At 44.3% G+C, this 22850-nt stretch overlaps 1 protein-coding gene across 3 annotated transcripts in view; it reads left to right on the top strand.

Annotated features, from left to right (window-relative positions):
* Positions 1–22850, top strand: part of LOC140196163 (polyhomeotic-like protein 3) — a 179104-nt gene that overhangs the window by 86703 nt on the left and 69551 nt on the right. For all 3 annotated transcript variants that reach the window (XM_072254915.1, XM_072254914.1, XM_072254913.1), the window contains 2 exons: positions 6935–7211; positions 16525–17132. In XM_072254915.1, coding sequence (XP_072111016.1) covers positions 6935–7211; positions 16525–17132 — 885 coding nt within the window. The remainder of the gene's footprint in view (positions 1–6934; positions 7212–16524; positions 17133–22850) is intronic.

The following is a 22850-nucleotide window of genomic DNA, read 5'->3' as shown; positions in this document are numbered from 1 at the left end:
ACCTTTCCAAGTAACTCAGGTCCTCAAGACGTGGCAGCATCCTTGTATGTTTCTTCTGCACTCTTTCAATCTTATTGACGTTTTTCCTGTAGGTAGGTGACCAAAACTGCACACAATACTCCAAATTAGGCCTCACCAACATCTTCAACTTCAACATAACATCCCAACTCCTGTACTCAATACATTTATTTATGAAGGCCAATGTGCCAAAACTTTTCTTTGTGACTGTAAGCAACACACACAAAATGCTGGAGGAACTCAGCAGGCCAGGCAGCTTCTATAAAAAAGAACATAGTCGATGTTGTGGGCTGAGACCCTTTATCAGGACTGGAGAAAAAAAAGATGAGCTGATAGTCTTTATGATTCCATCTACCTGTGACATCACTTACAAGGAATTACGGATCTGTATTCCCAGATCCCTCTGTCACTATATTTAAACATCAAATGTTGCACTTGAGTTACCAAGGCAAAGGAGTGCTGGTAGATAGAACAGTAAAGTACAGGTCCTTTAGCCACAACGTTTGGGTCAAAGACAATGCCAAATTAAACTAAATCTCTACACATGACCTACATCCTTTCATTTCTTGCAACTGAATGTGCCCTAAATGCTTCTATTTTATCTGCCACTACTGTCTCTCCTGCCAATACATACCAGGCACCCACCGCTCTCTGTGCCAAAAACCTTGTCCTGCACATTCCCTTTAAAAGGATGGTAAACCTGTGCAATTAATTGCCACGAGCTGCTGTGGAGGTCAATTCACTGGGTATACTTTAAAGTGGAGCATGATAGGATCTTGATTTGTAAGAATTTCAAAGATTACATGGAGAGGACAGGAGAATGGGGTTGTGGGGGATGAATTTTAGCCATGAAAGAATGGCAGAGCAGAATTAATGGAGCAAATGGCCTAAATCTGTTTCTATGTCTATGGTCTTGTGGTCTAAACTTGGCCCCCTCTCACCTTAAATGCATCTGCTGATCTGGACTAGTTTGAAGGTCAGCATGAACAGAACGCCCGAAGAACCTGTTTCTGCGCTGCACAGCTCTAAGACTCTATGGCTAAGTCCTGTCCGCCCTCACCGTCTGACCGAGTGCTAACCCGGTCTCTCAGTCTTGTTGCTTGTCGCTGCTGTTCGGGCTTTAGGAGTATCTATGTGCCTGTCATATTCAGAGATTCAAGGGATTGCAGCAAAAATGTAAAAGATTAATACGAATTTTAAATATTTATAAAAAATGACACTGAAACACAAGGAAGTAGAACAGATGAACACACAGCAGGTGGCTGCTTTATTAGTTATCTCCTGTTCCTAATAAAGTGGCCACAGTGTACTGTATGCTCATGGTCTTTTGCTGCTCTAGCCCATCCACTCCAAGGTTCGACACGTGCGTTCAGAAATGTTCTTCTGCACACCAGTAAAGTAACATGTGATTATTTGAATTACTGTTGCCCTCCTGTCAGCTTGAACCAGTATTGCCATTCTCCTCTGATCTCTCTCATTAATAAGTCACTTTCACCCACAGAACTGCCGCTATCTGGATCTTTTTTTTTGTTGTTTCTCGCACTATTCTCATGAAAATCCTGGGAGACCAGCAGATTCTGAGACACTCAAATCACCCCAGTCATTCCACAGTCAAAGTCACTTAGATTGCATTTCTTCCCCATTCTGATATTCGGTCTGAGCAACACCTGAACCTCGTCCGAGTCTGCAGGCTTTTGTGCATTGAGTTACTGCCACGCCAGATATTTGTATAGATGAGCAGGTGTAAAGTTGCCACAGAATGTATAAGAAACTAAGAAAATTGTGCAGGGATAGGCCACTTGGCCCCTCAAGGCTGCCACACATTTTAGTAAATTATAGTTGATTTGCCCAGTCCTCATCTCCTCTTTTGTGACAGTTCCCCATTGCCTTCAGTTCCCTGATCTTTCAAAAATGTCTTCTTCCTCTAGTGATCCAGTCTTCTCAACCTTCTGGGCCAAGAATTCCTCACCCTCTATGATTAAATAACTAAGAATATTAAAGGAAATTTAGTAAGAAATAAATGTTTCCTTTTTCTTCATAATCTTCTAGATTATGTAGAAAAAGAAAATTAAAGGCCTAGATAGAGTGGATGTGGAGAATGTTTTCTATAGCAGGCAAGTTTGGGACCAGAGAGCACATCCTCAGAATAAAGGATCGTCCCTTTAGAACAGAGATGAGGAGGAATTTCTTTATCCAGAGGCTGGTGAGTCTGTGGAATTCATTGCCAAACGCAGCTGTGGAGGCCAACTTACTGGGTATATTTAAGGTGGAGGCAGATAGATTCTTGATAAGTCAGGGCATGAAAGGTTATGGGAAGCAGGCAAGACAATGGGGTTGAGAAGGAAATAAGGAAATTGATCAGCCATCATCAAGTGTCAGATAAGACTTGGACTAATTCTGCTCCAATGTCTGATGGTCTCCTGGAATCCACTTTGAAGTGAATGGAGACTCCTGCTGTACATTGGTGTTGGATTGGAGGTGGAGGGAGACACTGCACACTGTAATAGAGTGACTTTCCAGTAGTACCAGGGCATTGGAACATCCTTCTCAAAGATAGCACCTCCATCAGAACCATGCTTTTTGCAATACTGAATTTTTTGTGCTCGTGTCTCTTGCGTGGGATTCAAACCATGAGCTGACCTCAGTGATAGGGGCCCAAAAGGCATCTGCGCTGCCTGATCGACCATTCAAAGAAAGTTAGCCTGTAGGAAGCAGCATATTCTGCTTGTTTCTGACACTCATATTTGTTCCTGCTCTTTCCCGATTTTCTCTCTATCTCTACAGCTGATTTTCACCCCCACTGCTACTGTAGCCACTGTCCAGCCCGATATTCCTGTTGCTTCTTCCTCTTCCTCGGTGTCTGCACCCTCTCAGGTAAACTAAATTGGTTTATTATCGTCTCATGTAAGCCATGGACAAGTCATTGGGTATATTTAAAGCTGAGGTTGATAGGTTCTTGATTAGTTATGGAGTGTTTAAAGATTACAGTGAGAAAGCTGGAGAATGGGGCTTGAGAGAGAAAATAAATCAATTGTGATGGAATGGTGGAGCATACTCAATGGGCCGAATGGCCTAATTCTGCTCTTTCTCCTATGCTGCTGGACCAAGTTAGAATCAAAATCAGAATTTATTGTCACTGACATTGGTTGTGAAATCTAGTATTTTGAGGCAGCAGTACAAGTGTAGTCATAACAAATTCCTAAAAGTTATGATAAAATCACTTAAAAAGTGTGAAAGGGGAATAATGAGGTACAGTGACAAACCTTACACTGTGTACCGTCCATACTGATCATTTCATCACATCAGTGCATTGAGGTAGTGCAATCAAAAGCCACAACAGAGTCCAAAATAAAATGTGGGCCCCACGGTAACGTAGTTGTTAGCACAGCACTATTACAGCTTGGGGCATCAGAATTCAGAGTTCAATTCTGGCGTCCTCTGGAAGGACTAACTGTGAGCACGTGTGTTTCCTTTGGCTGCTCTGGTTTCTGCTCACAGTCCAAAAAAGTACACATTAGTAGGTTAATTGGTCATTGTAAATTGTTCCATTTTTAAGCTAGGGTTAAGCATGTGGGTTGCTGGGCAGCGCAGCTTGTTGGGCTGGAAGGGCCTGTTCCACACTGTATCTCTGAGTAAGTAAAAAATTAAGTGACAGAGAAAGTGGAGGGAGATAATAAGGTGCAAGGCCACGACAATGCATATTCTGAGGACAAATATACTATGTAAAGAACAATCTCCAATGTTTTCATAGTCGGTGTTAGTGTTGATAGCTTTGGAATTGAAATTTGTTATTCCAAACAAGAGAAAATCTGCAGATGCTGGTAATCTGAGCAACACACAAAATGCTGGAGGAACTCAGCAGGCTGGGCAGCATCTATGGGAAAAAGTACAGCCGATGTTTTGGCCCAAAATGTCAACTGTACTTAGTTATTCCAATTCCATTTGTACTGACATACAGAGAAAGACATGTCTTGCATGCTGTTCATAATGATCTGATAATTAAACAGTACATTAAGGTTTTTTTCACTGTCCATTATACTGCTGGCGTTTAGGACAGCAGTAATGGTCCTTCATCTCTGGTGGTGTTCGGGGCTCCCTTCATCATACCAGTAGCTTCCTCTTGGACTACCGTCAGTCATAAAAGGCCTGGTGGAGACTCAGGACTACAGTCGCACTCAGATGTAGAAGAATTCTTTATTGTTGTTTCTTTAATAGTTTTGTTTGATCAGTCAGGGTTGTTAACCTGTACTGAACCCCTGAACCTGGAGGACTGGTGGACCACTCTGAGTCTGGCCTTTAACCTTTGACCTGTTTGGCATGGGTGATCCTACCAAGAGCGAAAGCTTAAAGCCCTGACTCCAGCCAGCAGAGCTCCCCGGGTCATTGAGTCACGGAAGTCTCCAAACCACAACAAGGTTGTGGTCTTCTTGGAGGAGGTGCATTAAGGTATAATGAGGTAAAACAATAACAATGCAGAATAGACTGAAACAGGTACAGAGAAAGACAATACACCTTATTGTTTACTTGTACCATGCTTTCTCTGGTGTAATGAGCTCAAAAGTCCATCTTATTGTATTAGAGAGTCATCTAAGAATGTCACTTTTAAAAGCACATACTTGGTCTAATGTGATTTATTTATTCGAACTGATCGTGCACTTATTTCTACATACAACAAGGTAGTCTAAAGAGAACCGAATGCAGAATAGTGTGTTGCAGTTACAGAGAAAATGCAGTGCACATAGACAAATAAAGTACAAAGGTAATGACAAGGTAGAACAGGAGATCAAGAGATCTTCTCTAATTCAACTTAATAACATTTATAGACCACTCTTTGTACAGACTCCAATGACCCCAAGCTGTGTGTCTCCGCAGTTACTCGGCTGCCGATACTGACAGGCACGCAGCAGCTCACAGCTCTGTTAAGAAGTAGTGCGGTGCAAGAAGTGAAGACTGGGCTGTGACAACTTGTTGCAGAGATCCCCACACCAATTTTCAACTGAGGACCTTTTGCCAACCTGGATATTAAACAACCTGCTTTGATAGTATAGTTCAAAGTGTTTTTCAATAGGATAAAGTGCAAACATGAAAATAAAAAATAAAAATAAACATAAAAATAAAAGACAGTATAGTTAAGAGCAAGGTTAAATAAATAGGTTTTCATGTAGCAGTTAAAAGTGGCAACTGAGTCTGCATCCTTAGTAGTTTTAGATACTGGATTCCACAGTTTAGTAGCATAGTTCAAAAGAGCTGAGCTGCCAAGTATCTTTCAAGGATTGTTTAGATTAACCCTTGGCACACGAAAGGTCTGTTCCAGAGTGTGGTAGCAGCAAGTTAGAAGCTGTCCTTGAACCTAGTGCAATGTGCTGTCAAGCTTTTGAGTTTTCTGCTGACAGGAGGGGGTAAGGGAGAGAACGAACAGGCCAGTAGGAACCTGTGAGCATGTTGGCTACTTTCCCAAAGTGATGGGAAGTGTAGACAGAGTCATAGAGAGCAGGCTGGTCTGCATGATGTGTGTGGCTGTGTCCACAACTGCAGTTTCCTGTGATCTTAGGCAGAGATGGAGATGCAGGGTCCATAGCAACTATAAAGAGCGACTGGATAATTTAAGGGTGGGGATAAAAATTGCAAGATTATGAGGAAGGTGTAGTGGAGTAGAACTACACACGCAAAAAAGCGGAGTAACTCAGCAGATCAGGTAGTATCTGTGGAGGGAAATAGCTGACATTTTGGGCCAAGACCTTTCAGCAGGGTTTAGAAAGAAGAGTGCAGAATAAGAAGATTGGGGGGGAAAGATAAAGGGTACAAGCTGGTAGGTGATAGTAGGTGGGGGAGGGGACATGAAATAAGAAGGTGGGAAGTGATAGGCTGGAAGACCAAAGAATCTGATAGGAAAGGAGAGTGGACCATGGGAGAATGGAAAGGAGGAGGGGAACAATTAGGTGAGTAGGGATGGATACAGAATGAATTGGATAGTTCCACTAAAAAGCTAACACTGGCTTGTTGCAAAGAAGGTCTCATTTACTGCTTTGTTATTCTGCAGATGTTAAGACGTGACTTCCCATTGAATCTGTATCCACTGCCCTTCACAGCAACTCAAAGACTAGTAGAAGATCTTCCTAATCTTTGGTCTGCTGTCATATTAGTAGCCATCAATCTTAAACCCTCTTCTAATGAGGATCTAGTTTCTTATTTGTTGTATTGAAAACCCTCACGCTAATAAAGTACAAGATGCTGATTCGATTTAATGATAAAAATTAAAGATTAGCTTTATTTGTCACATGTGTTTACATCAAAACATACAGTGAAACGCGTTGTTTGCCTCAACGACCAACACTGTCCGAGGATTGGGGCAGTATGGTAGTGTACTGGTTAGCTTGGGTTCAATGCCCACTGCTGACTGTAAGGAGTTTGCACGTTCTCCCTGTGACTTTGTAGGTTTGCTCCGTGTGATCTGGTTTCCTCCCACAGTACAAAGACACACCGATTGGTTGGTTAATTGGTCATTGTAAATTGTTCCGTGATTAGGCTAGGATTAAATCAGGGGATTGCTGGGTGGCCTATGCCAAGCTGCATCTCAGTAAATTGATGAATAAATGAATAAATAAATAAATGTGCTGTGCAGCCCACAAGTATTGCCATGCCTCTGGTGCTAACATTACATGCCCACAATCATAATTAATTTTTGAAATGTGGTGGGAAACCAGAGCACTCACAGGAAACCCATGCAGTCACATGGAGAGCATACAAACTCTTTACAGACAGTGGTGGGAATTGAACCCGGATTGCTAGATCATTACGCTAGCCATTATGCTACATTCTATTGCATTAGTAAAGTGATTCAATTTCTTAATTTAAAATCCAGCTCATTGCCTCCTCTGACCTTGTGGCTGTTTGTCTTCTCTCTCCTGGATGCTAGGTTCAGAATCTAGCGGTTCGGAGCCAGCAGATGGGTGCATTGCCCACTGTGTCTCCCCAGAGCGTCCCACTGAAGAGCACCTGTCAGACCCAGCCGCTCCCAATGAGTCATCCAAAAGCAGCGGGGCAGGGCGCCTCATCCAAGGCCAGCGTGACCGACTCGGGCTCCGAGAGCTCCAAGAAAGGGGAGAGCGTGACTCCTACCAGCCCTGAGCTACGTGTCTCTGCGGTCACCCGGCTGCCGATACCGGCAAGCACGCAGCAGCTTATAGCTCCTGGTAAGCAGCAGCGGGGTGTAAGAAGGGAAAACTGGGCTGAGACATCTTGTGGCACAGATTGCAACACCACCCTTCAAGTGAGGTTCCCTTTTGCCAGCTTGGATACCAAACAATCTGCTTCAACAGTGGTAATGAACAGCTTCTTAAAACATTGGTGAAGGTTGGGGCCTTCCAGGTCAAAGACTTAGTAAATTATATTTATTTTCAACAAAGTATCTCTTGCTAATATGTTGATATAATCTGGTTTGTACTGTGTGAATGCAGCAGTTTCAATTGTGACTTCCTAAAGGAGAAGTGAATTTACATTTAAATTAAAAATGTTACAGTAGTGGGAAGGAAAAAGTCTTTCAAATGGCTAGCACAGGAATGAATGGCCTAATTGCCTCTCATTTCTTTTGACGATAACATTATGTTTCAAATTCCTCACACCACTGGAAGGAGGGTGGGCTTGAGAGAGGAGGGAGGGGTGAAGGTAATCGGAGAACATGCAGCCGACACCTGAACAGTAAGCAATCACAAAATTCCTGGGAAACGCACAAAAAACATGGGAGAAACTCATCAGGTCAGGGAACACCCATGGAGAGGAATAAACAGTTGAGGTTTCGGGCTGAAACTCTTCAACAGGGCTGGAAAGGAAGTGGGAATTTGCCAGAATAAGAAGGCATGGGGAGAAGGAGGACAAGCTTGGAGGTGATAAGTGAATCCAGGTGGGTGGGGGAGGGGGAGGATGAAGAAAGAAGCTGGAAGGTGATAGGTGTAAAATGTAAAGAGATGAAGAAGAAGGAGCCTGATAGAAGAGGAGAGTTGACCATTGGAGAAGGGGCACCAAGAGGACATGATAGGCAGGTGAGGAGAAAAAAGTAAGAAGGGGGCCAGAGTGGGGAATTGTAAAAGAGGGTTTAAGCCATTAGATTAGAGGCTACTTTGACTTCTCCACCTTGAGAGTGGTCTCATCATGGCAGAAGAGGAGGCCATGGACTGACATGTCGGAATGGGAATGGGTATCGGAATTAAAATACTTGGCCACCGGGAAATCCTGCTTTCTCCCCGAGTGGTTCAGACTAGTGATGGGGAAAGTACTAACGCATTTTCATTAACCTAACACACCGGCAAAGTTTATTACAGGGGAGGGGGTAGATAATCTCTCAACACAATGAATGATCAAGCCTTAAGAGGCTGTGGAACTGCAGGAAATACTCACTAGTCTGGGCAGAATCTGTTTAAGTAGAAACAGTTGATATGTCAGGCCTGAGACAGAGGGTCCTCTCTGCACAGATGCTGCCTGATAAGCTGAGTGTTTCCAGCAGTTTTTAATTTTATTTCATTTTTTTCACCATCTGTGGTTATTTTTGATCTTTACAGATGGCTACAGGCCAAGTGTTGGTGAACGGGCTTACAGGTTGACCTCAGGTAACTGTGGGGTTTGGTTCACATGAGCATAACTTACAGAGTTGCTTCTCTCAGCTCTAGTGAATCTGGGTCCGACCTTGACCTCTGACACTTGTCTGCAGGTAGAGTTTGCACGCGCTCCCTGCATTTAAGACCATAAGACACAGAAGCAGATTTATGCCATTTAGCCCACAGAATCTGCTCCATTATTCCATTATGGCTGATTTTTTATCCCTTTCAATTCCATTCTCCTGCCTTCTCCCTGTAATCTTTGATACCCTTGCTAATCAGGAACCTACCCACCTTGGCTTTAAATATACCCAGACTTGGCCTCCACAGCCACCCATGGCAATGAATTTCACAGATTCGCCACCATCTGGCTAAAGAAATTCCTCCTCATCTTTGTTCTAAAGGTATTTCCCTCTATTCTGAGGCTGTTCTCTCTTGTCCTAGACTCTCCCACTATAGGAAACATTCTCTCCACATCCACACTATCTAGGTCTTTCAATATTTGATAGGTTTCAATGTGATTCCCCCCTCATTCTTCTAAACTCGAAGAGGTACAGGCCCAAAGCCATCAAATGCTCCTCATATGTTAACTCTTTCATTCCCAAAATCATTCTCATGAACCTCCTCTGGACAAAGGATCTGGTGCTTTCCTGGCCTATATAACAAATAAATTCTTCTTGGGCTTGTAGCCTGGTACAGGTATCGATTATAACCAAAGTTTCGATGACAAACTCTGCCACCTTCATCAAGGATGATACCTGCGCATGTCTAGTCCAGTCGTATTTATATCCCTGTAGTCTCTCCCTCCCGACTGGTTAGTTCTCATCCAGCAGGTTTCCACTCTCCCACGTTACTTACAATTGAATTCCAGTTTTTACTTAGAGCGAGACCTTTGTTAAAATTATTTTCAGTTTATTTCAATGGCTTCCTTTGCCAAGCGGTCCCAAAAGCCATTGGCACAGCACAGTAGTTTTGTGCTGTTGAAGTCAATCCTGTGGCCATTGTGAATGCAATGTTTTGCTATCGCTGATTTCTCTGGGTAACCCAAACAGATACACCTCTTGTGCTCCTTGATGCGGGTTTCCACCATGTGTTCCATCTGACTGATATGCGCTGCTCTGAATTCACAGGGTATCCTGTAAACGCCAGTCGACCTGAGTCCCAGGTCATCTTTGACCCAGAGAAGCTGAGATTTGAACTTCCTTACGGGTTTGTGAATGGTATTTCTTCAGGATCCTGGCATTCCTTCCAGAAACCATGGAAATATAGGGAAGATATGCGGTGGTGACAGGTTTCTCCTCGTTCTTAGGTTTCCTGGTTTTTCAGTCAGCCCTTTTAAGGGCCTGATTGATTTCCTTCACCTTGTAGCCATTCAAAGGTTCAAAGGTACAATTTAATGTCAGAGAAATGTTTTCAATATACATCCTGAAATGCTGTTTCTTTGCAACCATCCACGAAAACAGAGGAATGCCCCAAGAGTGAACGACAGTTAAATGTTAGAGCCCCAAAGTCACCCCCCACAGCTTCCCTCCCCCCCGCATGTGAGTGGCAGCATACAACAATCCTCCTCCCCCACCGGCAAAAATAAAGTGCACCTGCTACCAGCACTCAAATGTGAGCAAAGCAATAACAAAGACACAGACGCGCAGTTACCCCAAAGACTACATTGTTCACCCAATAATTCAACATGCTCTCTCTCCTAATAAGGGGGAAAAGAGGTGACTTCATTTTCCAATGGAGGAATTCTGCAGGAATGTCATACGTATTCATCTTATTTTCTCGGGGAGAGACTCTGGGTCCAAAATAGTTTTTGCATGGTTAGTCAAAGTGGAGGGAACCACTCTACATGGGGAGGCATGATGCGGGCTGTTATTGTTGAGGTATAAGTCCATGTGATTAGGTTTCTGATAGATGCCATGTCTGAGGCTGTTATCCAGTTTCCATCGTATTAGAATGTACAAGAATGGGAGGCAACGTTCTTCTCCAAAAATTGAATGTTTGGATGTATACTGTTCAGATAGTCATGGAACTATTGGAGTACCTGGAGTCCATGAGGCCTCACTACAAGTGTGTCATCAACGTATCTGAAGAAGCATTTGAGGCGTAAGGGCAATAAAATCAGAGCCCTCTCCTCATAGTCCCATGTGGAAACCAGCAATAGCTGGTGACAAGGGCGATCCCACGGCCACTCTGTCCATTTGTTCATAGTAGCTCCCCTTATAGAGGAAGTACGTCGATGTAAGGGTGTGTTCAAGCAGGTTAATGGAACCCTTATCAAACCTTGACCGCAGGAGGACCAAACTGACCTTAACAGGAACGCTCGTGAAAAGGGACACCAAGTCGAAACTGACTATTATGTCCTTTGGATTCAGCTGGATGTTGGTTATTGTTTTAATGAAGTTTTTGAATTCATGATGTGAGGCTCACAGCCCCAACACAGCTCCTCTGGATGCTCTCGAATGCAATCATATTTTTTCTTAGGTAAGGGGCCCAAAACTGCTCACAATACTTCAAGTGCGGTCTGAGCAATGCTTCATAAAGCCTCAGCATTCCATACTTCCAGGTCAATTCAAGGTAGGATATTTACAGTGAACAGTAGGGCCCTGGGAAGTGTTGTAGAACAGAGGGCTGACTGCGGTCTGACCAATGCCTTTCAAAACCTCAGCATTACATCCTTTCTTTCAGGTTTCAGCATTTCCTCCAGGGGCTACAGCTTTGAAAGTCACACAGCCTTGTGCCTTCCGAGTCCACGTCCTACTACTACTACTACTACTACTACGTCGACTCAGGCCTAGGGGGCCGGCGTCAGGCACGTCCACCTGCACTGAATAGAGGGGCATCCATTTAAATAGCGATGCAGAGAAATTTCTTTAGCCAGAGGATGGTGAATTTGTGGAATTTGTTACCACCGGCAGCTGTGGAGGCCAGGTCGTTGGATGTATTTAAGGCAGAGATTGATAGGTTCTTGATTGGACATGGCATTAAAGGTTATGGGCAGTGGGACTGAGGAGGGGAAAAAAGAATCAGCCATGATTGAATGGCTGAGCAGACTTGTTAGGCCAAATGGCCTAATTCTGCTCCTATGTCTTGTTGTCTTGCTCATTTTATTCTCCCAACATTTCCATCAACTCATTAAGGACCTCCATCACCAAAGGCATGGCTTCTTCTCATTGCTACCATCAGGAATGAGGTACTGAAGCGTGAAGGCACACACTCAGTGATTCAGGGATAGCTTCTTCCCCTCTGCCATCCGATTTCTGAATGGGCATTGAACCCATGAACAATACCACACTACTTTTTTGATTTAACTATTTTTATACACACACACAGATATACGAGGGGTGATTGATAAGTTCGTGGCCTAAGGTAGAAGGAGTCAATTTTAGAAAACCTAGCACATTTGCTTTTCAACATAGCACCCTCCTACATTTACACACTTAGTCCAGTGGTCGTGGAGCATACGGATCCCTTCTTTGTAGAAGTGGTCCACAGCAGGGGTGATTGATAAGTTCATGGCCCAAGGTAAAGGGAATGAGTTATTAACTTCAAACTTTCTGCGTTATCACTCAGAGTTGAACTGCACGTGCATGTAACGAGAGTGTCTTGGACCTCCAGGTGGTCCACAGCAGGGGTAATTGATAAGCTGGTGGCTTAAGGTAGAAGGAGATGAGTTATACAGCTCTCGTTACATGCATGTGCAGTTCAACTCTGAATAAAACTTCAGAAAGTTTGAAGTTTCTCCTCCTCTCCTTCTACTTTAGGCTACGAATTTACCAATCACCCTTGCTGTGAACCACTTCTGGAGGTCCAAGATGCTGACTTCTACAAAGAAGGGATCTGTATACTCCACGACCGTGGAATAAGTGTGTGAATGTAGGAAAAATAAATGTGCTAGGTTTTCTAAAATTGACTCCTCCCACCTTAGGCCACGAACTTATCAATCACCCCGTGTGCGTGTGTGTGTGTGTGTTACATGCACACTAGATCGCTAGTTGGAGCCTCAACTGAGGCAGCAGGTTGTGTCCTTGAGCAAGGCACTTAACCACACATTGCTCTGCGACGACACCAGTGCCAAGCTGTATTGGCCCTAGTGCCCTTCCCTTGGGCAACATCGGTGAATATATATACACAGTTTTTCCTGTTATTATGTTTTGCATTGTACTGCTGCCGCAAAGCCAGAGCACCTGGAGAAAATGGCCTCTCAAGGGGAACATGCCAATCCCAAACAAGCTAACAGCACCACAGATCAGGATTGAACTTGGGTCTCCAGACCAGTGTGGCAGCAGCTCTACTCTCTGCACTAGTTAATGTTTATGGGTTTGTTTTGACTTTGCTTGATTTACAGTCTTTATGATAATATGGAACAACTATGCCACCTGGATTCAGACTTGGCTTGCTCAATGAGGCTTGTTCTGGTTGGAAGTCTGTGACTAGTGGTGTTCCGCAGGGATCAATACTGAGACCTCTTCAGTTTCTGGTGTATATAAATCACTTCGACGAAAATGTGGATATGTTTCAAATGACAGAGTTTGGTGGTGTTGTGGATAGTGTAGAAGGCTGCCAATGGACACCAGCAGGATATAGATCATTTGCAGATATGATCGGAGAACTGGTAGTTGGAGCTTAATCCAGGCAAATGTGAGTTATTGCACTTTAGCAGGTCAAATGTAAAGGGAAAGTACACAGTTAATTATTTACTTACTCACTGCCAGTGATGCTGCTGACGTTTAGGACAGCAGTGAAGGTTCTCCGTCTCTGGCAGTGTTCAGGGCTTCCTTCATCGTGTCTGTAACTTCCTCTTGGTTTTCACTACTGTCAGGAATAGCATCGCACTCTGATGTAGAAGGATTCTTTATTGCTGTTTCTGTAACAGTTTTGTTTTACCAGTCAGGGTTGTTAGCCCTGAGCAGAACCTCCCAAACCTGGAGGACTGGTGGATCACTCTTAGTCTGGCCTCTACCCTTTGACCTGTTTGGCATGGGTAACCCTACTAAGAACCAAAGCATAAAGCTTTGACGCCAGCCAGCATAGCTCTCATTGAGGCATGCAAACCTCCAAACCACGCCAAGGTTGTGGGCTTCTTGGAAGATACAGTTAATAGCAGGACCTTTAACTGACGTACAGAGAGATCTTGGGGACTAAGCCCTTAGCTTGTTGAAGGTGGCTACACAGTCAGTAGAGTGGTTAAGAAGTCATATGGGATGCTTGCTTTATTAGTCAAGGCATTGAGTTAAAGGGTCAGGAAGTTATGTTGCAGCTTTATAAAACTCCAGTCACCCTATTGTAGGAAGTATGTTGAGGCTTTGGAGAAGATGCAGGAGAGGTTCACCAGGATGCTGCTTGGATTAGAGGGCACGTGCTATACAGAGTGTTTGGGCAAACTAGGGTTGTTTCCTCTGGAGGCTGAAGGGAGTCTTAATAGAGATTATAACCTTCAGTTTGATAAACTGTAAGACCAGACAGCCAGTGTGTTTTTCCAAAACCTAAAATATCTAATACTAGAGGGCATGCATTGACGGTGAGAGGAGTAAATTTAATGGAGATGTGTGAGGCAGGTAGTTTTATGTGGGGAGCTGTGGGTGCCTAGAATGTGCTGCCAGGACCAGTTGGCTCTTAGACAGGCACATGAATATACAGAGAATGGAGGGACGAGGATATTGAAAGGTCTGGATAGAGTGGATGTCCAGACAATGTTTTCGTTAGTTGGCAAGTCTAGGGTCATGATCTAGAGCAGGGGTTCCCAGTCTTTTTTATGCCATGGACCCCTACCATTAACCTAGGGGCCCATGGACAGCAGGTTGGGAATCCATCACCAAGAGCCTGACAATGGGGAAGTTCCTTCAAAACTGAGATTAAGAGGAATTTCTTCAGCTAGAAGACCATAAGACATTGGAGCAGAATTAGGTCATTCAGCCCATCGAGTCTGTTCTGCCATTCCATCATGGCTGATTTATTATCCCTCTCAACTCCATTCTCCTGCCTTTTCTCTGTAACATTGGATGCCCTGACTAATCAAAAACTTATCAAATTCCATTTTAAATACACTCAGTGACTTGGCCCCAACAGCTGTCTGTAGCAATAAATTCCACTGATTCACCACCCTCTAGCTAAAGAAATTTCTCCTCATCTTGGTTGTAAGTTAATGTTCTTCTATTCTGAGACTTTGCCCTCTGGTCCAAGACTCCTCCACTACTTCAAACGTCCTCCCCACTGCTACTCTATCTAGGCCTTTTAATAATAAATAGATTTCAATGAGAACCCCTTCATTCTTCTGAACTCCAGTGAGTACAGGCCCAGAACCATCAAATGCTCCTCATACATTAACCCTTACATTCTTGGAATCGTTCTCAGGAACGTCCTCTGGACCCTTTCCAAAGGACTGTGTAGGTCATGACATTGGGTCTATTTAGAAACATAGAAAACCTACAGCACAATGCAGGCCCTTCGGCCCGCAAAGTTGTGCCGAACTTGTCCCTACCTTAGAAATTACTAGGCTTACCTATAGCCCTCTATTTTACTAAGATCCACGTACCTATCCAAAAATCTCTTAAAAGACCCTATCGTATCTGCCTCCACCACCGTCTGCCGGCAGCCCATTTCACGCACTCACCACTCTGAGTGAAAAACTTACTCCTGACATCTCCTCTGTACCTACTCCCCAGCACCTTAAACCTGTGTCCTCTTGTGGCAACCATTTCAGCCCTGGGAAAAAGCCTCTGACTATCCACACGGTCAATGCCTGTCATCATCTTGTACACCTCTATCAGGTCACTTCTCATCCTTCGTCGCTCCAAGGAGAAAAGGCCAAGTTCACTCAACCTATTCTCATAAGGCATTCTCCCCAATCCAGGCAACATCCTTGTAAATATCCTCTGCACCCTTTCTATAGCTTCCACATCCTTCCTGTAGTGAGGTGACCAGAACTGAGCACAGTACTCCAAGTGGGGCTTGACTAGAGTCCTATATAGCTGCAACATTACCTCTCGGCTCTTAAATTCAATTCCACGATTGATGAAAACCAATACACTGTACACCGCCTTAACCACAGAGTCAACCTGCGCAGCTGCTTTGAGCGTCCTCTGGACTCGGACCCCAAGATCCCTCTGATCCTCCACACTGCCAAGTGTCTTACCAGTAATACTATATTCTGCCATCATATTTGACCTACCAAAATGAACCACTTCACACTTACCTGGGTTGAACTCCATCTGCCACTTCTCAGCCCAGTTTTGCATCCTATCAGTATCCTGCTGTAAGCTCTGACAGCCCTCCACACTATCCACAACACCTCCAACCTTTGTGTTATTTAAGGCAGAGATTGAGAAGTTCTTGATTGGTGAGGGATGAGGAATTACAGGGACACAAAAGAGTAAAGTCGCTGGAAATATGGATCAACAGACAAAGGAGCTGGAGATTCTCAGTGAATGGGACAGCATCTCTAGAGAGAAATGAACATTTGAAGTTTCAGGCTGAAACTATTCATCTTGCTGAGACTGTCCATCTCTCTCCAGAGATGCTGACTGACTAGCTGAGTTCCTCCAGCTCCTGGTTACAGGGACAAGACGGGAGATAGGGACTGAAAATTTTTTAAAAAACAACCCCAATTGAAAGGTGGAGCAGACTCGATGGGCCAATTGACCTCACTCTACTCCTGTACCTAACATGCAGGCTGAGAGGATTTAGTGCCGTGAACTTAAAATATTCCAGTACAGTCGTCATAGGCCAACTAACCTGTTCCTGTACCGTACCATTCTGTGTTCTGTGTTCTGTTTGGATACAAAGTGAGCAGCTTATGGTGGCATAAATGTGCATTTGTAGTTTGATAATAAATTTATTTTGAACTCTGAACTCTGTTCTGTATGGAGGGAGGGATGGAGTGAGCCATGTACTAATTCGGTGTGTTTATCCTCCACAGCCCCGTATACCCCGATGCAGCCTCACCAGCTGATCAAGCAGCCACCGTTGACACAGCAGCAGCCCTCCCCGCCCAAGGCACCTCACCGTCTGCCCCCAGCGCTCCAGGTGCAGGCTTCCGAGGCCGACCCCGTTCAGCCATGCCCACCGCAGGCTCCTGTCCAGCCGCCTCACTGTGTTTCCACCCAGGCGCACAGTCAGCCACTGAGCTCCCACCCCCAGGGCCAGCAGCACACGGTGGTGGTATCGCCGGCGCTGCCTCGCTCTCCCCCACCCCCTCCCCCTCCCCCTCCCCCCGTCCCAGCCCAGGCCGGCATCATTGTGCAGCCTCCCGCCCACCGCTCGCCCGTGGCCCAGATTGGACCCCTGAGGCAGACCCGGCCCCCCACCCCCCTCCAGCGCCTCCCGCTGCAGCCTGTGCGTGCGCTGGCTGTGGCCCCCGAGATCGTCTCGCCCACCCAGGTCCTGCCACAGACGGTGCTGCACTGCAGGGAGCAGATGCCCGCTGCCCAGGCCCTGGTCCAGATGCCCTTCCAGGCCCTACCTCCACCTCAGACCATCGCCGTCAACCTACAGGTCCATGCATCGCCGCCGGTGGACGTACCCCTGGTAGGAATCGTTCAGCGTCTCTCCGTGTCACGTGAAAAACTGAAGCGGTGATGTTGTTGCTAATAAAGTATGGGAATGGCACAGCAGCATAGTGGTTCGCATAACACTATCACAGCACCGGAAACCCAGGTTCAATTCCTGCCACTACCTGTCAGCAGTTTATATATTCTCCTGTGACCACATGGGTTTCATTTGGATGCTGCAGTTTCTTTCCACATTACAAAGGCGTACAGGTTCATAGATTAATTGAGTGGTCCAGGCTCGATGGGGCAAGGGGCCTGTTACCATGCTGTATCTCTAAATAAGTAAACATTAAATAAAATAGAGGCATATGTGGCATCTGAGAGACGTCACCTCTATCACTGCAGCACTCACGCAGCCTCTCCTATGTCCTTGAGTCTCTGGAGTATGATAAGACATGAGACATACTGTAGGAGCAGAATTAAGCCATTCATCCCATCAAGTCTGCTGCACCATTCCATCATGGCTGATTTAAGATTATAAGACATAGGAGCAGAGTTAGGCCATTTGCGCCATCGAGCCTACCTGGGTTCAGTTCCCACCACTGTATGTAAGGAGTTTGTACATTCTCCCTGTGATCGCATGTGTTTACTCCGGGTGTTCCGGTTTCCTCCCACAGTCCAAAGGCGTACCGGTTGGTAGGCTAATTGGTCATTGTAAATTGTCCCTCGATTAGGCTAGGGTTAAATTGGGGGTTGCAGGGCCTGTTCCACATGTATCTCAATAAATAAATAAATCAATAAATAAAGGCCATAAGACCGTAGGAGCAGAATTAGACCATTTGGCCCTTTGAGTCTGCTCTGCCTTTCAATTTCAAGTTCAAATTTAGTTATCATTCAACAATACATGAATACCTGTGAATACATCCAAATGAAACAGCATTACTCTGGGGCCAAGGCACAAAACGCAGTAACAACAGTCATACACGGCACATGGTACATGTAGCACATATAGATAGCAGGCATATATAAGATAGCAAGCAAATATAAGCTAGGAGTAAAATACAGTCACACGAGCAAATGTAGTCCAAGCCCCTGAGTCCATCAATGTTTCAGCAGTCTACAGTCAAACACAATACAGCTTATCTTCTGTTGAGTGAACCATTAAAATAAAAGAACCATTAGGAACCAGTGATCACAATATGATTGAGTTCAGCTTGAAATTTGATAGGGAGAAAGTAAAGTCTGACATTGCAGTATTTCAGTGGAGTAAGGAAAATTACAGTAGTATGAGAGAGGAGCTTCCCTTCTTGCTTTTTAACTGTTTTTAATGGAGGTCGGGTTTGAGGACGTGATTGTTTTAAGTTGTTTAACTCTACTTGATTTCTAGTTAGCCCATTGCTTTGCTTTGCTTTTTAGATTAGTCGCACGGTGGGTTTTTTTTGGGGGGTTTTTTGGGGTTTTTTTTCCTTATTGATATATATAAAAATTAGTATATTATTATACTACCTTGTTATTTTAAGTTTAAACTGCACTGTTTGTATTAATTTTTTCTGTATTAATATTTCCTGTAATATATTCTAACAGTATATTAGTGCCTATATGGTTTACCTTTTGTGTACTAATTCAATAAAAAGATTTAAAAAGAAAGAAAGAGAGAGGAGTTGGCCACAGTAAATTGGAAGGAGCTCCTAGCAGGGATGTCAGCAGAGCAGCAATGGTGTACGTTTCTGAGAAATATGAGGAAGGTGCAGGACATGTGTATTCCAAAAACAAAGAAATACTCCAATGGCAAAATAGTACAACTGTGGCTGACAAGGGAAGTCAAAGCTAATGTGAAAACAGAAGTGAGGGCATACAACAAAGCAAAAATTAGTGGGAAGGTAGAGGATTGGGAAGTTTTCAAAACCTACAGAGAGCAACTAAAAGAATCATTAGAAGGGAAAAGATGAAATATGATAGCAAGCTAGCAAATAATATCAAAGTGGATAGTAAAAGCTTTTACAAGTATAAAAAAAAGAGGGATGAAGCAGGAGAAATAATAACGAGGGACAAGGAGCTAGCAGGTGAACTAGATGAGTATTTTGTATCGTTTTTCACTGTGGCAGACACTAACAGTGTGCCAGATGTTGTAGTGTGTGAAGGAAGAGAAATGGGTGCAGTTACAATTACAAGGGAGAAGGTGCTCAACAAGCTGAAAGACCTAAAAGTACATAAGTCACCTGGACCAGATGAACTGCACCCTAAGGTTCTGAAAGAGATGGCATTTGAAATTGTGGCAGCATTAGAAATGATCTTTCAAACATCATTGGACTCTGGCATGGTGCAGAGGACTGGAAAATTGCAAATATCACTCCACTCTTTAAGAAAGGAGGAAGGCAGCAGAAAAGAAATTATAGACCAGTTAGCTTGACCTCAGTGGTTGGGAAGATGTTAGAATCAATTGTTAAAGAGGTGATGGAGTACTTGGTGACATAGAACAAGATGGGACAAAGCCAACATGGTTTCCTTCAGGGAAAATCCTACCTAACGAACCTGGTGGAATTCTTTGAGGAGATTACAAGTAGGGTAGATAAAAGGGGATGCAGTGGATGTTGTATATTTGGACTTCGGAAGGCCTTTGACAAGGTGCCACACATGAGGCTGCTCACCAAGTTAAGAGCCCATGGTATTACAGAAAAGTTACGAACATGGTTAGAGCATTGGCTGATTGGAAGTAGGCAACGAGTGGGAATAAAAGGATCCTTGTCTAGGTGGCTGCCAGTGACTAGTGGTGTTCCAAATGGGTTGGTTTTGGGACCGCTTCTTTTTATACTGTATATCAATGATTTAGATGATGGAATAGATGGCTTTGTTGCCAAGTTTGCAGATGATATGAAGATTGGTGGAGGGGCAGGTAGTGTTGAGGAAACAGGTAGGATGCAGAAGGACAGACAGATTAGGAGAATGGACAAGAAATTTGAAAATGAAATATAATGTTGGAAAATGCATGATCATGCACTTTTGGTAGAAGAACTTAATGTGTGGACTATTTTCTAAATGGGGAGAAAATCCAAAAATCTGAGATGCAAAGGGACTTGGGAGTCCTTGTGTAGAACACCCTGAAGGTAAGGTTAACTTGCAGGTTAAGTCAGTGGTGAGGAATGCAAATGCAATGTGAGCATTCATTTCAAGAGGTGTAGAATACAAGAGCAGGGATGTGATGCCAAGGTGCTGGTGAGGTCTCACCTTGAGTACTGTGTACAGTTTTGGGCTCCTCATCATAGAAGAGATGGACTAGCATTGGAGAGAGTCCAGAGAAGGTTCACAAGGATGATTCCAGGAATGAAAGAGTTATCATACCTTTCAAAGGGTTGTCTGTACTCACTGGAATTTAGAAGGATGAGGGGGGATCTCGTTGAAACCTGTCAAATGTCGAAAGGCCTAAACAGAGTAGATGTGGAAGGGATGTTTCCCATGGTGGGAGAATCTAGGGCAATAGGGCATAGCCTCAGGATAGAGGGGCACCCTTTCAAAACAGAGATACGGAGAAATTTCTTTAGCCAAAGGGTGGTGAATTTGTGGAATTTGTTGCTTCGTGCATCTGTGGAGGCCAGGTCATTGGGTGTATTTAAGGCAGAGCTTGATAGGTTCTTGAATGGAAGCAGCATCAAAGGTTACAGGGAGAAGGCTGGGAAGAGGAGAAAAAAAGGATCAGCCATGATTAAATGACGGAGTAGACTCGATGGGCCAAATAGCCTAATTCTGCTCATGGTCTTATGCACTTATAAAATTGGTGCACCTTTGATCCAATTATTTGCATATTTAGCATATTTATCATAAATAGTCAGAGTTACTCCTTTTATTCTAGGGTGGAAATGATAATTTGAGAGGGCGGATGGTGGGTCATGGTTCTTCAACGTTGTTACAGCAGGGGGGTGGTAGTGGGGATAAGTTCCCACAGGCTTCTTATGCCGTGCATCTCAAATAATCTTTGACAACCAAGTCTAGCACCTGACCTTCACATGTTGCTAAGCTTCAGCCCGGCGGAACCATTTCTACTGACAGAAGAAAGGGTTAAGACAGGTTACTGGCACCTCACTTGGGCGGATGGGGCTTGTCAGCTGATCTAGGAGAAGAAGAACTGTGATACCCATGCTGGAGTCCCTAAGGCAGTCTTACATCGAGTTCAACGCTGACTGGCACTGCGACGCTGCTGGTGGCTAACTGTATCAGTGTCTGCCATTCCTTTGGATTCATCATTGCATGAAGAGTGTGCTACATGGGCAACAGCTTGCCCTCCATTCATACTACCTTGGCTTGCGTATCACATAGACAGCTGGGATGCAACCTCCGTGCTCAATCCCAACCAAAAAAGAGCCACAACTTTGGGCCAAAGGGCCTGTATTGTGCTGTATAGTTCCACCGTATTGTGGGCTGATGGGCCTGTACTGTTTCACGTTTTATGTTCTAATACATATTTCAGGTGTTAATAACCAATGAAGTCCACGCATTAAAAGCCACTAATCTTTGAAAATGAGTAGCTCACTGTCCAAATAGCTAGAAAATGCTACAAAGCTTCTGTGAACATCTTATCTGCTGTGGGTGTGTCCGGTGCCCTTGGTTGTCAGGCTTTGAGCAAAGAAGCTGTGCAAAGAGGAACCAGACTCTCAAAGTTTGGGTTTTGCTTGGTAGCCTTGCTCCACTGGAGTCACAACAATTTCTGCGCAATGCCTCTGTCAGCTCCTCATCTTAACCCTTACCTTGCTGCAGCTTTCACACAGTCATTAAGTAGCATTAGATTTGTTAGGCATCTAATTACTAGTTTAATTAATTTTGTCACTAGTGGGCTGAAGAGCCTGTTCCTGTGCTGTACTGTCCTGTGTCTCTATGCCAAACATGGTACAATTTATCTTGAGCATAGGAGACCGAGAGGTGATTAGAGAGGGAAAAAGATGAACTCACATTCTTTTCCCAGGATTGAGTAATCAAGAACAGTTGGGCATATAGTACTATGCAAATGTCTTGGGCACCTATATATAGCTGGGGTGCCGAAGACTTTTGCACAGTATTACATTTGTCAATGCGAAGTGGACAGCGAGTTTGTACATCTGACAGGAGCACAGGGTGTTGGGAATGGTGAGGGTGGAGTGCCACGGGAGATGTGTGGGACAGTTGACAGAGAAGCAGTGCCAGGGGCGGGGGGTGGGGGAAAGTGGAGTGGGTGCAGACACACCCAGCACTGAGACATCAGCCAATGTCATTTGATTCCAAACAATTGGTTTATTGATTATTACAGATTGTCCCTTTGGATTTCCACTCCCTCCCCTGTCTTTTCCCTTCTTCCCAGCCATGATTCCCCTCTCCCTGCCCCTTCCCACTGTCAGTCCACAATAGAGACCCGTATCAGAATCAGGTTTATCATCACTCACATATGTCATGAAATATGTTTTTTCTGTGGCAGCAGTGCAGTGCAATACATAGAAGTCCTGTGCAAAAGTCTTAGGCACTCTAATTATTTATATGTGCCTAAGACTTTTGCATGGTATTGTAGGTTTAACTTAAGAGGGGAAAGGTTTAATAAACACTTGAGGGGCAACTTTTTTTACACTGACGGCAATGCTTATATGAAACAAACTGCCAGAGGAAGTGGTTGAACCAGGAACTAATAATATAGGACAGGAACAGGCCCTTTGGCCCAATGTTGTGCCGAACTAATTAAGATAGATTAAACGTCCAACTAACCTAATTCTTTCTGCTTACACCATGTCCATATCTC

The sequence above is a fragment of the Mobula birostris genome, chromosome 4 (genome assembly GCF_030028105.1).
Source record: "Mobula birostris isolate sMobBir1 chromosome 4, sMobBir1.hap1, whole genome shotgun sequence".
NCBI lineage: Eukaryota > Metazoa > Chordata > Chondrichthyes > Myliobatiformes > Myliobatidae > Mobula > Mobula birostris.
The sequence above is the reverse complement of the archived record's forward strand: the minus strand, read 5'-3'. Positions and strand labels throughout refer to the sequence as shown.